General features: G+C 35.4%; 1 protein-coding gene across 4 annotated transcripts in view; it reads right to left on the reverse strand.

Annotated features, from left to right (window-relative positions):
• eif4ba (eukaryotic translation initiation factor 4Ba) overlaps positions 1–11,839 on the reverse strand; it is a 31,309-nt gene extending 19,470 nt beyond the window's left edge. For 2 of the 4 annotated variants that reach the window (XM_067370861.1, XM_067370862.1), the window contains exons 1-7: positions 11,732–11,839; positions 7,675–7,815; positions 4,935–5,140; positions 3,141–3,257; positions 2,818–2,872; positions 2,588–2,731; positions 2,169–2,294 (exon numbers count right to left, since the gene is read on the reverse strand). In XM_067370861.1, the coding sequence (XP_067226962.1) occupies positions 2,169–2,294; positions 2,588–2,731; positions 2,818–2,872; positions 3,141–3,257; positions 4,935–5,140; positions 7,675–7,815; positions 11,732–11,744 (802 nt within the window). In that variant the 5' untranslated portion in view covers positions 11,745–11,839. Of the gene's footprint in view, positions 1–2,168; positions 2,295–2,587; positions 2,732–2,817; positions 2,873–3,140; positions 3,258–4,934; positions 5,141–6,683; positions 6,716–7,674; positions 7,816–11,731 lie in introns of those variants that run through there. The other 2 variants (XM_067370863.1, XM_067370864.1) reach the window with 2 other exon arrangements.
• Positions 11,840–15,685: the final 3,846 nt, after the last annotated feature.

A 15,685-nucleotide genomic window follows, 5' to 3' on the forward strand; every position in this document is an offset into this window, starting at 1 on the left:
CTGAAAGCCTATTCATTTTTCCCATAGACTTTTGGAAAATCGCAGAAAATAAGCTCCGTGTTTAACAAAGGGTTATGACACTTACACGTTTTGTCTATCAAGATAATCTTTACAAGTGAACACAACATTTATAGATTTTGAAGCCCAAATAAAGTTGTCAGATATAAAAGGCTAACAGTAGGCTATAAACGGACTACAGCACACCATGGTCGCGGATCAACGTCGTCACCAGCAAGCGTCCTCAAACTTTATTTAGAAAACAATTCTATTTAAAAACATGCTCACTGATTATGATCTGCTCTGTGTATGAATACTTATCCACTTTTTCATGAGAAATGCTGTCCAAATGTCCTGTTTGTCATGATGACGTCTAAAGTCCCCGCCAAAGGAAGTAGTCCCTTTTAGCAATTTGTTAGCAACCGCCGAATTTAAGACACATTAAAAGTTTAAAAAATCACAAGCGGGTTATAACTGGTGTGTTTTATGTCATAGATCAAAACGTGAAAATATTTAGAGGCTTTATTAACCACAGACCTTATTTCAGGCGATTTAGCAAAAACCCATTCAAAAAACCCATAGACTTTACAGCGTTGGAACCGGAAGCCCTAAAATGCTAACTCGCTTCCGGGTTTTGCCTACAAAAACGCGTCATCCCTGGGGCACTCTATTGGGGTTCCTCTATCATTTAAAATATTGCTTTCCCTGTGAGGCCCGAAAGAAGCTGGTTGAGAGTACTTTTTTATCAATAATTCAGTATGGTGATCTTGTTTACATGCATGCAGCTTCATATTTATTAACGAAATTGGCAATATATTTATTGACGAGGCGCTTCTTGGCAAATTACCATATTATATTACAAACTTTTTAGCTTTTTATACTAATGGTTATGGTACTAGATCGCAGCTGCATCTTCGATTAAAAGTCCCAAAGGTATCCTCCAAATTTTGAAAGCATGCTTCTTTTTATGCCCCTAGGGCTCTTGCATGAATGTTAAAAAAAAAATAATTTGTTTTGCAGTGTAGCTAGTAAGCCAACTCTTTTTGTTTATTCATATTTTTGACTTCTCATTTTGAGTGACAGATGTCGTATTTAATTTAGCCTATTTTTTTCAGTGACTTTTTTTTTTATTGTGTTGACTAGGCATGTGACGGTATAAAATTTTCATGTTGCAATTAATCGCTGAAGCTTTGATCACGTTCTACGGTATTATCGCGATACTGAAATAAGTTGCAAAAAAAGTGCTTTAAGAACTCTTTTTGTAATAACAAAAATAACTCTGAATGTTATCTATTATATGTTATCTATTATAATGTTATCTATTAACTCTGAATGTTAGCCTAATTCTTTTGCACTTTAATCTGTTTGAAAAATTTGACTTTATATATTTTTGATTTATTGTATTATTGTATTTAAACTGATTAAAGTGCAAAAGAATTAGGCTATAAAGAACAACAGAAAATACTTTACAAAAAGGTCTCATTATTTAATGCATTAACTAAGATTGAGCAACAGCTACATTTGTTACAGAAAGTTTTATTTTTTGTTAATGTTAGTTAAGAAACACAACTGATCATTGTTAGTTTTATCTCAGGGTCCATTAAATAAGTTCTTTTGATTTTAGTAATGTTATTAAACAGTAACTAAGAAATTAACATTAACTAAGAATAATTAATGCTTTGTAAGTATTTTTCATTGTCAGTTTGGTAATAATGAATAAACATCTTAACGAATGAAGCCGTATGTCTCAAAGTTTTACTGAACAATAACAAATAATCAGAACATTTATAATCATTATGGCATGTTGTAGTCCAGATTAAAATATAAAAATGTTTAAGTCTGAAAATAAAGTATTCAGTATTTGGTGCTGTGATGAACAACACTGAGATTACAAAAAAATGAATGGCTGTTTGAAGCATTTTAAAAACTTCACTAGCGCAGCTGCTTTGTTAATGGGGTTTCCGGGGTAACCACTGCATTTCTGAATGTGAGATTCTGGAAACAAGAACTTAAGTGTAGTGGAGTCGGGAAGAAAATCATTCTAAGCAGATAGCAGGTGAACACAAGACTAGATTGAATTTCAAGCAGGAGAGGGCAGGTGTGGAATAAAACCTAGCATGAGCAAGATAGACCTCTAGTGCAGAACTAAAATCTATGAAGGTGTTAAATACCTCTGTCGTAGTCTCTGCGATCTTTGTCATCATAACGTTCACGGTATCTGTCTCTCCCGCCATCACGATCGTAACGATCATTGTCCCACCGCTGGCCACGGTCTGAATCATATCGATCTCGGGATCCTAAGAAGAAGATGGTAAAAATCCATCTATTTGAAACAAATGTTAAAAACTTTAAACCGCATAATGTCTGGATATATTTTATTTTACTCCCTCTTCAATGCTTCAAATAACCAATTACTTAACAGCATGTCAAATACATGTGAAGACTGTTGCATATAAACTTACAAAACATTTTGCTAGTAGCTTGTCATGTGGCTAACGATGAGAAGTTGTTTGTCAAACTAGAGATTCGAAGTAGTGTCCTCTCATACTATTGCTCTAACAAACACTTGTCAGATTAAGCAATTGCTTACGCTCTCCAAAAGCGTCGTCCCTTCGAGGTCCGTCATCGGAGTCAGATTTAGGCCTTGCCCGCCAGTCAGAATCGGTCTTGTCTGGGCCCATGTCTCGCTCACTGCGGTTACGGTCCCGCCCGGACATGGAGCGATCGTCTCTCTCTGAGCAGGAGAAAACAAAAATGATTGTAAATATGGAAATACATTATTTTTTTTACCCCCAATAATACAAGTTCACAGCTTCAGACCTTTCTCATTGGACTGGTCAGCGATGTCTACACGGATCCTACGATTCCCAAGGTTCTAGAGAGAGAGTAGGAAGATGAGGTTCATATGAGAATACTACACTGCTGCTCATTACACAAACTGTGAGCTTTATTCTGTACAAGTGTAACAGATAACATGCGCCACCATGTGGCCACCACTGAAATAACCCTAACACCAACAGTGAGTGCTTTATATAATACAGAACCATTAAGTACTTGCACAGGTTTTCAGATAAAGAATAAGCTATATTGTTAGTCATTAGACATACAATAACAAAGTAACATGACTGACAATCGGATCTCACCTCTTCATTGAGACTGAGTGCGCGCAACAGAGAATCCACATCATCAAACTCTGCATAACCAAAGCCTTTCAGCCGTTCTGGGTTACTGGGCTCCCTCGGGAGGCGAACTGCACTGATCTGCATGGATAAAAAAAATATATAATAACAGTTGGTAATATTTCTCATGCTTTACTCTATGGGCTAGAAAACTGCAACAATTCTTCACGTTCTGTCCGCTGCTTCATTTAATGTGGCATGGTGTTTGTTTTTCTAGCATCTTAAAGCATGTTTTGCATTTTTAGAATGGAGTGTGAAGTTAAAACTAAATTAAAAATGATAATTGAATCAAATTTAAGTTGCATCTCAAGATCCCGGTGTCCTAATCCGTTTTATTAAATCAGTTCTGTACCATCTAGCAGCTTTTGGAAACAAAAGGAAACGTTAAAGAAATGCAGGTTTCAGGGTTTATTCTGATTTAGACAATCTGCATATTGAACTAAATTAATTAATCAAAGGATTATATGAACAAATATATTACTGTTGAAAAGAACATTTTTATGTGTTTGAAAATAGTCTCTTATGTTCACTTATTCATTTATTTGATCAACAATAGAGTAGTAATATTGTCAGTAATATTGTGAAATATTATTACAATTTAAAATCACTGTTTTCTATTTGGATATGTTTTAAAATGTAATTTATTCCTGTGATGTAATGATGCTGAAAATTCATCTTTGACTTCAGTCTTCAGTCACATGATCGTTCAGAAATCATTCTGATATGATGATTTGCTGCTCAAGAAAGATTTATTATTTTCAATGTTGAAACAGTTGTGCTGCGTCATATTTTTTTGGAAACCGTGATGCATTTTTGTCAGGATTCTTTGATGAAAAGAACATAATTTATGTGAAATAGAAATCTTATAAAAATGTTAAATGACCTTACAGTCACTTTTGATCAATTTAATACATCCTTTCTAAATAAAAGATCTTTAATAAAAGACCTAAACACTTGAACGGTATTGTAAGTAAAAAAAAAAAAAAAAGATACATAGTAACACTGTATTTTACAGGGTCCTTGTTACATATGTTACATGTACTAACCATAGTAATTATTCATAATTACATGCAAATAACCCTCAACCAAACCCTAATCCTACCCTAACCCTATAGTAAGTACATGTTGTTAATTAATATTACTCAGTACTTAAATATATAATTATACTGTAAGAATGACACCTTAAAATAAAGTGTAACCAGACACATAATGCAATGCAATATTTTGCAAAAAATGCTATACTAGAGCTGACACAGTGATAATGTAATAAAAGAACATTCGACAGATCAAAGTTTAGAGTGTTTTCATATTGAATAGATATACAAAATAAACTATTTAGTATCTTGCATTGAGGCTGTAATGGCATCTGAAAGTCATCACCACCAAATTTAGACTTCCAGTTATTTCAAAAAAAACAAAACAAAAAAAATCCCTAACAACTACTCTGATGAAACTCAGCTGTGTTCTAAAAACAGCTTTGAAAATCATCTTCTTCATGCACTATTTACAACAAGGTGTTCTGAGACATGCAAAATAGCACAAGTCTAAAAACTGTAGCAGATGCTAAAGGCAGAACCCATGTTTTTATATGACAAACTTGACGTGTCACCATGGAAATAATAAGGTGATCCATTCTAAAATAACGCTTCCCTCAAAACCCCCGCCAGGAGCTCAGCTAGAATTTTAAAACGTACGTGTGAAAGGGTTAAAGTATAACGTATGTGAGAATTCACATGAATGCTCCTTCTGCAGACTCACACTGAGTCCACGGAAGAAGTTTTTGATGGAGTCTTCAGTGACGTCATAGGGGAGGTTGCCCAGGAAGGCGGTGTAGGGGGGGCTGCGAGGCAGACGGGAGCGGTCGATGTTGGGCTCACGGGCGGCACGTGGAGCCGTCGGCAGAATAGACCGATCGATGGGTGGCGCTCGGTACACGTCATCTTCTGTGTGCCAGGCAGTAGTAACTGTAAAAGAAGTGAAGTCGATCAGGGATAGTTCTGTCTTCATTTACTCAACCTCATGTTGATTCAAACCCAAATGACTTTCCTTATTCTCTGTAACAAGCTGCTCTTTCCCATACAGGGGTTGAAGTCCAAAAAGGCACCATAATAATAATAATCCACATAACATTATATAATGTAACCATTATATTCTGAACAAACTGAAATTCATTAAAAAAAAAATTGTATTAAGAGGCATTGTGCCAGATATCAAATGTGGTCATCATTCTTACAGCTTTTTCCAATCTCAAGGGCATGTTTTTCAATACTTAAAGGGTTAGTTCACCCAAAAATGACAATTCTGTCATTAATTACCCTCACTTCGTCACCCTCACGTCTGAACTTTTGCAAGAGGTTTGTTCTTGCACGTCAATCTTGTTTGGTTGAGCTTGTTTATTTCCGATGAACATATGTTTATATGTGAATAAAAGCCTAAATTCAATCTGTTCATCATATAAATCAATTGTGTCTCTTCAGAATATCTTGACTAAACCACTTAATTTATATGAATTTTTTTTTTTTTTTTTACTTTTTCATGCGTTTTTTAACTTTTTCATGGTAGTTGCATAGCTGTCAATGGAGGAAAAGCTCTCAGATTTCATCAAAAATATCTTAATTTGTGTTCTGAAGATGAATGAAGGTCTTACGGGTGTGGAACGACATGAGGGTGAGTAATTAATGACTGATTTTTCATTTTTGGGTGGACTAACCCTTTAAGCACAGCAGTAAATATCACATTCAAAATGCACCAAAACTACCAAAACTCTGTCTCAGATCAACTCATTCTTTCAAAAGGTTTTTACTTCAACACACTTTGTCAATCATAAATCAATGATATAAAAAAAACACACTAACATGTAGCATTATACAATATTTTCTTTTGTAAAATGTCTTCACAAATCAATAATGACACTCTCTACTGCTTAGAATTCACTGTATATGAAACATGTTTACTTTTCAGTACGAAGTTATTCATACTGTAGTGTGTATTTGTAATAAGTTGTCCACTTTTGTACATATAGTAATGAAACAAAGACCTGCATCTGTTTTGATAGTATTTGGAATATATTTCAATGGTAGAAATCTAGCAAACTGCTGTCTTATTCAGTTTTGTATTATGTAGGTTTTGAAAAGATCATGTAAACATGAAAATTGGCCTGTAGGTCAGAGTTTTGGTGGTGGTTGTGAATGATAAATGATCCAGTTCAGCCCACGTCGACTGCTGTTGACCTAAGCATTGAGCAATGGTTCTTAGCTACTGTGTAAAAAAGTAACACTTGGAATAAGTCATAAAGTATACTTGTATGCTTTATTTGACTTTTTTGGCTTCACAGCCTGTAGTCACTATACGCATTTATTGAAGGGAAAAGAGCAGCATGAACATTGTGCAAAACATCTCATTTTTTGTTCCACAGAAGAAAAGGTCGTTTGAGTTTGAAACATCATGAGCTTTCAGAGAGGTATGTTGTAAGCTATTGTTTTGATAGAAGGAAATGAGATACATTACTAGTTTCATTTTTTTGTTCTTCAGACATTCCCCTTTAAACACAATAAGTATATCAGCTGTTAAAAAGTTACCCACATTTGGATTTCAACCACTGAAAATGGGTAAAATTCAACAATTTGGACATGAAGTCGCATCGAGATCCCCTTATCTATGGGAATGAACCATATAGGGCCTTAAAAATGAAGATTCCAAAAGAAAAGTTTATTAAGGATGAGAATATAGAAGAAAACTGGGACATATTTAATACTTTTAGAGTTACAGGCATTCAAACTTTGGAAAAAGACTATTTATAGCACTCAGACAGGTACTGTTTGTTCTATGCAATTACGATACATTTCTATTTCCAACATTATTTGTTGTTCAGATATCCCTCTTAAAAGAAAAAAGTATCAGCTGTATGCAAACTGACCCACATTTGGTTGTTGACCATTGAAAATGTACAATTTTCCACACTGAAATTCCCTTATCTCTGGAAATGAACCATATAAATTAAGATACCAAAAGAAAAGTACATTAAGAACTAGAATCTAAAAGCATATTAAGATATCTTTAACACTTCTAGATGCAAACTTCAGGCAAAACACACAATAATCTGGCACATAATCCAACAAAGATTGTTGAAGTCAAAAGATTTTACTAATAAACCTACCAATCTCTGTAAAAATAAAATAATGCTGCTGCCATCTTTCTAAAATCACTTTTACCCCCCTGTAATTGGGCAAATCTCAGGTGAAAATCAACCCTCTACAAAGTAGTGGATCACTCAGTAAATATACATCCACGACATTTAATATTTTGCCTTTCTTCTTCAATTATGCATTTCTTTCACCAGAAATAAAACCTCTGGTTGAGTTGACACAGAATGATCCAGAGTATAGTTTATCAAAGTACAAAAAAAAAAGATTGTAAAAGCATATTTTGAAAGCAAAGTGCCATTAATTCATATTTGTTGGCATATTCCATATTCAAATATTTCATATTTGAATCTCACCATCTCCCTCCAGGTCATCGGTCTCGTCGGCCCAGCTTGTGGGCTTCGCGGGCGCGTAACTCGGTGGAGCATTTCCCCCGCTGTCCTCCGCTAAAAAGTCGGTCAGGGTAAGGGTCTTACCCTTTTTCTTATTCTTTTTAGCTGTCAAGAAATAAACAAATAGTATGTAAAAAGTCATTACATCATTATGCCCGCAAAAGATCCACAAATATGCAGTTGAACAATGCAAATTTAGTGTACTTCCTTTGCATTAAATATAAGTCAATGTCAAGGGGAAATGTGAAGTAACCAGCCCTACATAATTTGCATAGACAAAATGCAGCATTTGGAAAACAACAATATCTATTTTCAGGCCCGACTGACTCTCATCTGTTGTGGACTGCTGCAGTTAACACATGGAGAGAGGCATATTCGTGAGCTACTACATGCTTCTGAGCTCTTTTGTGACAAACTGCACTGTCAGGACATTCCAGCTCTGTGAAACTGAATCAGTGTTTACTGTAGGGCTACGACACCCCGCTGCAAAACCAAAACAAAGTGCTAAACTCCTGACAACATTATCCTGGGTTTTTGAGTGGCAGTGACCTGTGAAAGTAGAAGGAAGAAAGAGTCTCTGACAACTCTATGAATTATGATTACACAGTCTCGTAATACCTAAAAAGTCAAAACACGGTATCGTTTCAATATTGAATCACATTAGACTGTTAAAAGAGATTTTTTGTTCCGTTTTCTCTGCATGAGAATTTGTGGTGCGAGATCTCAATTAAAGGCACATCTTTTCAGGACCAGAAGGACTTCCAAAAATGTGCCTTAGGGTGTTTTCAAACCTACGGATCGTTTGTTTTGTTCCGAAACAGGGACTTAATTTGTAACAATGTTGCATTTTCTTCTTGGTTCGGTTCGCTTTCACATGGCAACATTTCAAAGCGTACCAAAATGCGTTAAGGCAGGTCACATGCTAGTAAAACTGTCCTCTTATTGGTCAGTTTTCTCTGCGTCATCCATAAGCTTATTGTGGCTTTATTTGTAACTGTCGAGACACATGCAAACACTTTATAAATGTAGCAGTCATTCCCGCTGTTAAATTATATACTACATTCATATTAATGCTGAGGCAAATTCAAATTCTCTGTCTCTGGATCTCCCAGCTCTATGCAGTAGGCAAACTGTTGTCAGGAGATGTGTTGAGAGGACATGAATTTTGATGCAAAGCGGGAATCGGGGCTTTTTTTTGGGACAGCATTCTCACACAGAGAAGTGCAATTGCACAACAGAGGCGCTCTTTGGTTATCAAGTATGCTAAATAGTGTGCTCACTCACAGAATCAGACACTACCGTTTTTGCTCAAATTTCCTGTTATGAATTATATAGTTTTGTCCGTTGGGTCGGTTTGCTTTCACATCTCAAGCAAACCGCTCCAGAGTTCGTTTGAAAGCGTACCGAGACCACCTCTTCAAGCAGGTCTCGGTACGTTTGTTTGGTCTGCTTTTGGTGCGCACCCGAGTGCTGCTTTCACACCTGCCCAAACGAACCCCACCAAAGAGGAAAATGAACTCTAGTGTGATTCAACTGAACTAAACGAGGTGGGTGTGTTCACACTTGTCATGTTTGGTTCGATTAAAATGAACCTTGGTGCGATTGCTCTGTTCATTTGAACATATGTGAACGCTGCCATCCGAACCTGGTGCGCACCAAACAAGCAGACCGAGACCACTGAAAAGATGGGTCTTGGTCCGCTTCCGAACAAACTCTGGTTCGAATGATTTATGAACGCAACACGGACCAAAGACATGTAAACAAACCAAATCAGGAAGACGAGACCCTAAAATGGACAGAATCCTCACGCATGTCGATTTTTCTTATCATAGTCGTGAGTTTGCCCATCACAGGCATCAGACTCCATGCAGCAGATCGTTTGTGTGTGACGGATGGATTCCCGCCGCTGTTTTGACTCCTTTACACATTTAATAAGCTCTTCACGAGTTCACAGATCATATGCAGGTTACACACACACAACAAGCGCATTTACCTCAGCACACAGCATTGTTTTGGATGTTTGGTAAGATCAGTCTCAAAATAGGCAATACGTCATAAAATCCGAGCAATCAGGTTATGAACGCATCCTTGCATCTTTTGGTTCTGTGAAATCTGAAAGAATCGGACTAAATGTTTTGGGGGTCCAGACCAAATGAACCGAACTACAAGTGTGAACACACCTTTAGATTCATATAGGAATGCATTTTTTTTTTGTCTGCAGATTCATTATGTGAAATTTGTGCCTTTTACAGTTTCACAAGAAGATTTTTAAAGTACACTTAAGTACGATTTTACAATTCTATTAGAAAAACGATGTTTATGTGTATTGAGTCTGTTGTTTACCATTAAAAATCATTGTAACCGGACTGAAATTTTAGGATATCATATGCACAAACAAAAATAAAAAAAATGTGATTAAGAAGATGATTTATCTAAAAAAAAAAGTAGAAAAAATAAGTAAAACAATAATAAGTAAAAAACAATATGTAGTAAAAATACAGAAGATAAAGTAAGAAAATACATATATTTAAAAAAAAAAATAAGTTGGTGCATGTGTGTTAACACATCAGTTAAAGGATTAGTTCACTTTTACTCACCCCTCATGTCATCCAAGATGTTCATGTCTTTCTTTCTTCAGTTGAAGAGAAATGAAGGTTTTTGATGAAAACATTCCAGGATTTTTCTTCTTATAGTGGACTTCAATGGAGCCCAAACAGTTGAAGGTCCAAATTACAGTTTCAGTGCAGCTTCAAAGAGCTTTAAACGATACCAGACGAGGAATAAGAGTCTTATCTAGAGAAACGATCGGTCATTTTCTCAAAAAATAAATTAAAATTATATACATTTTAACCATAAATGCTCATCTTGAACTAGCTCTCTTCTTCTTCTCTATTTTAATTCCAGCAGTGTAGACACTGCTGAAATTCAAATAGAAAAGAAGTTCAAGATGTTCAAGATGAGCATTTATGGTTAAAAAAAATAAATAAAATTAAAGGTTAAGGATAACATTACATTTTTTATTTTTATTTTTTTTAGAAAATAAGCAATGGTTTCTGTAGACAAGACCCTTATTTCTCATCTGGGATCGCTGTAAACTGTAATTTGGACCTTCAACCGTTTCGGGCTCCATTGAAGTCCACTATAAAGAGAATAATCCTGGAATGATTTCATCAAAAACCTTAATTTCTTTTCAACTGAAGAAAGAAAGACATGAACATCTTGGATGACATGGGGGTGAGTAAATTATCAGGAAATTTTAATTTGAAAGTGAACTAATCCTTTTTAATTTTGCATTTTGTAAAATGTCCCTTCTAATAAATCAACACAGAGTGTTCAACCAAAAACAGCTTGCTTGTCCCGGGACAGCAGAAGATCTCCAAAAGAGTTGCACTGTCCTAGGACAGTGATGAGAGCAGCAAAAACATAACGAAAACTGAGGAAGGTGCTTTTGCACCATAAGCAAGCTGTAATCTGTCAGATAAACGCGGGAAGGTGTTGAGTGAATGTGTGAAGTTACAGCAGCCCCTCCCTCAACTCTGCGCCTGCGCTCACATACATGCGCTCGAGCCAACTGTTTATTTCGCTCGTGTCTCGTAAACAAAGCAAAGAAATACTGCATTCACATTCGGGAAAACAAGATAGTTGCAATGCAGCGAAAACAACACAAAACAGCGAGCATACAAACACGGGCTGGACTGCATGTGCCTCTGTTCTGCCTGAGAAGAATGTGCCATAAGCAATGTAAACAGCGCTTCCGTGTTGTCTGAAGAGAAAGTAAATAAGCTGATCAATATGTTTTCGCATATGCACATACAGCTGCTGGTGCAGTTTCGACGCAGCGTCCCTTCACAACTCAAGATCAAGCTTAACACTCTGCCCTCGTCGCTAATTCGCCTGCATCACGCTGGAGATCATCTCGGACATACTTTATCTGACACTGAGAGACATTTCCCTGACACAAATGACGCGTCGCACCCGAAAATTCCCAACCGGCCCAGGCACAAATCTATAAAATCCTCACCTGAAGCCGCCATGCTGGAGAAGGAGTGCGTGTCATATCCCCGGATGGGGGCGTGGCTTGTTGCGTGACGTCACTGAGCGCTGGGTAATGTAGTCTTTATGGGTTGGGTTAGTCAAGTGGTTGTCAAGCAAACAGTGTCTCCCAAAATTATGTGGACACGTAGGTAGACCCTATTTAAAATGCACAAATAACATTGCATTAGATTAAACAGGGGTTTTCAGTATTTTATATTATATTCAGTAAACTTTATATTAATATATTTTTTAATACATTTCTTTTTATTTATTGTGTTTCGAATTACTCCATTTAGTCTGATAAATATATACATTGCCTAATAATAAAAACAAATCAATTATATATATATATATATATATATATATATATATATATATATATATATATATATATATATATATATATATACACACACACACACACAGAGCTAGGTAGTAACGGATTACATGTAATCTGGATTACGTAATCAGATTCCAAAAATTAAGTACTTTTAATTTGAGTAAACTACTTTTTAAAATACTCATAATCAGACCACAGTTACTTTTTATGGATTACATGATTACATATTTACACAATGGCAGTAAGTTGTTCACAATTCATTGATTCTCCTCATTTTTCATTTTTTTAACGTTTATATTTTTTTCATAATAAACCTGCCGATTATATACGTTTGTGATTCTTCAAGTTTTTTTGGTGGTGAGGGGGCAATATATATATATATATATATGAAATACAGATGAAATAATTGATGTAGCAGTTATATTGCTGTGAATTTCATGTTTTTTAATATTTGTTTTTGTAATGTTGCTTTTTTCTAAATGTACTTAATTTCAAGTAAATATGTTTTAAAATCATAAGATGTGATATTGTTTTATTCAGTCTTACTATCCGCAAACACTAACAGGTACATTAGTGTTAGTATTCTAAAGTATTAACTGTCCATACATTTCACTTTAAAACAATCTGTTGAGGCTAATAATAGAATATGTTTTTGGACTATATTTTTTCTTTGTATATGTCAAAATAGTACAAGATTATCCTACAATATATGTGACATTAAATAAGGGTTAGCACAAATGTAATCTAAATGTAATCCAAAAGTAGTCAGATTACGTTACCAAAAATGTGTAATGATTATATTACTGATTACAAATTTTGTCATGTAATTTGTAATCAGTAACTGATTACAATTCATAATCTACCCAGCTCTGATTATATATATATATATATATATATATATATATATATATATATATATATAGTTATGGTATGCTGGTAGAAGGATGAGGCAGATACGGATTTCCACAATCAATGAAAATACTTTACTGAACACAGGCAAAGAGAACCAAACATACACGTAGAATAACATTCAAGACGGACGAAGAGTGAAGGGAGTGAGTGCAACATAAAGGGAGTGCTAACAATAGAGTCCAGGTGCAGGTGATGAGTGACGATGGGGAGCTGACGAGGAAGTGGATGCAGGTGTGGAGAACAGGAGGATCATGGGATATGGAGTCCAAGGGAACAAGGGATATGTAACATATATATATATATATATATATATATATATATATATATATATATTAGTCAAATTATTATTTGAAAATTGGACCAGAACGAACAACTGCAAGAGCATCGGCTTCAAAGTAAGGCACATAATGACACACATAAATTCCCTAAAGCGTCTTGTACATATTTTAAAGGGTGGTATAGTGCCACTTTTACAAGATGTAAAATAAGTCTCTGATGTCCACAGAGTGTGTAAGTGAAGTTTCAGCTCAAAATACCCCACAGAACATTTTTTATAGCTTGTTAAATCATTTTTTGAGGATGAACAAAAATGCTCAGTTATTGCGTGTGTCCCTTTAAATGCAAATGAGCGGCTGCTCTCAAGAAGAAGGCGGAGTTTCAAGAGCTCGTGTTAGCAGCACCGATTACCTCACACAGACTCACTGAAAATGTCAGAAACTGTTCAGCCTTTTATGTTCAAACCGGAGTCAGACAATGATGGAGAGACTCAAGAAGAAGTGACAACATGTAGAAAGCAACAGGACATTTCTGAACAGTTAGTTGATGAATTTATGTAGCTGATGTGGAGCTGACTATCTTAAAGTTATTGACTAGCATATTCTGTCATGGTAATCTATAAATCACTCCTGTGGGAACTGTTGTAAGATCGTACAGAGCCAGAGAATATGCAGCATGAAGACAGAACAGGTAGTTTAGTTTAATTACGGTTATAACTTGTCATGTTGTCATCTTGCTTTTATGACATGCTATTGCATTTGTGTTACATGCTGTATCGCACTAACATAGCCTCACTCCTTTGTTGTGTGTTCTCGGGGGCGGGGTTTATTTAAATTTTAGGGTTAGTGATGTCACCACTCCAGGAAGAAGCTTGTTGTAGTCTCTACCAGCCGTTTGTTGTAGTCTTTACACAGAGAATTCTTTAAAATAAAATATCTCCCTTTGCATTGAACTTTGAGCGCTTGAACTAAAGTTAAAAATGTAAAATAGCAATGAATCACCCCTATAACTGTGACTGGCTATACTTTTAATTGCTTTTCATCCAAGTGAACAGAAAAGTGTGCACAGGGAAGTCACACAGGAGGCCTTTTTGCATTTCCTTTGGCTAATATGCAGTGCAATAGGCTGCTACTTTGAATGTTATCACGCTCCAAAAGTGTGCTAAGATTTCCATGAGCCATCCTGACACTGATGATAAAATGTGCGATCCATTTGAATTCTATTGAAGGTTAAACACTTTAAAACGCTATAGAGAAAGTCAAACGTGATCTAGACTGATGAACAAAATTAACAAAAGACTGAAAAGAGGACAAACATCATCTTGCGCCAACTACAACTATTCATGACCCACCCTTTATAGTTTTATTGTAGTAATTATGTTAAATTTGGCTAACTTGTTAAGGGAATATTTTTCACTAGATTTATATTACACCTGTGACATCTTCTGTTGTTTCTATAGGCTATGTATAGGTTGCTATTTTTCATAACAAATGCTATGATAATGGAAAATGATATAGTTTGACTTCTTATAACACAATGAAGTAGAAAATTCAGTTAAACTGATAAGCTTACATGTGCATAAATAATATAAAACTGAGTTTACAGAGGTTACCGGGGAAACAGCTCTATTTCCGCTGTTCCATAAGCGCCACCTACTGACAGAGAGTGGCTTAAATTTTCATTCAGCCTGAATACTGTTTTTGTTTGTTTGTGACCACATTTTTATAATGTTAATAAATTAGATTTTGAATAATTGGCTTGTTTAACAACCTTTTGAATAAAATGAAACTTTAATTCCACTTTTCACAGTGAATATAATTCTAAAGCAGCATGTTTAAATTATAGTCAAACTGTAAAGCATTAAAAAATGGCAACCAATTTTAGAATGCACTGTATTTATTTGTTTTAATGAAACATATTACTAGCGAACAACAACAAAAAACAAATTTACTGTCGTGTTAACAGGGGGTGGGGTGGGGGGGTGGGGGGGATTTGACACTCCTCTGTGTTTGTTTGGGGATGGGGGGTTCTGGGTAATATAGAGGAGTGTCAAATTATATATATTTAAAAATGTGTTATGTGTTCTTTTCCATTGAGCTTCAGCTAACTGCTTTTGAGCCACGACCTATTTTTACATAGCCTAGTTTTTAAGTCATGGAGCTAACCTTACTGGTATCTTAATAACTGTTCATTTATTCATAAATATTAAATTGGCCATGAAATCAAAATGGATAATTCTCATTTTTTCAATGGAGTTTGGCAGTATTCATTTTAAATTATTTATTCGTGCACATCCTTATTAATCATTAATTCATGTGCCCTCGTAAGGTTTGATCAAAATAACTTCCCCTCCTTGCAGCGACATCTCTTCTCTGATGACATTTACTGGCGATCCACCAATAGCAAACCACA

The sequence above is a fragment of the Chanodichthys erythropterus genome, chromosome 20 (genome assembly GCF_024489055.1).
Source record: "Chanodichthys erythropterus isolate Z2021 chromosome 20, ASM2448905v1, whole genome shotgun sequence".
Taxonomy (NCBI): domain Eukaryota; kingdom Metazoa; phylum Chordata; class Actinopteri; order Cypriniformes; family Xenocyprididae; genus Chanodichthys; species Chanodichthys erythropterus.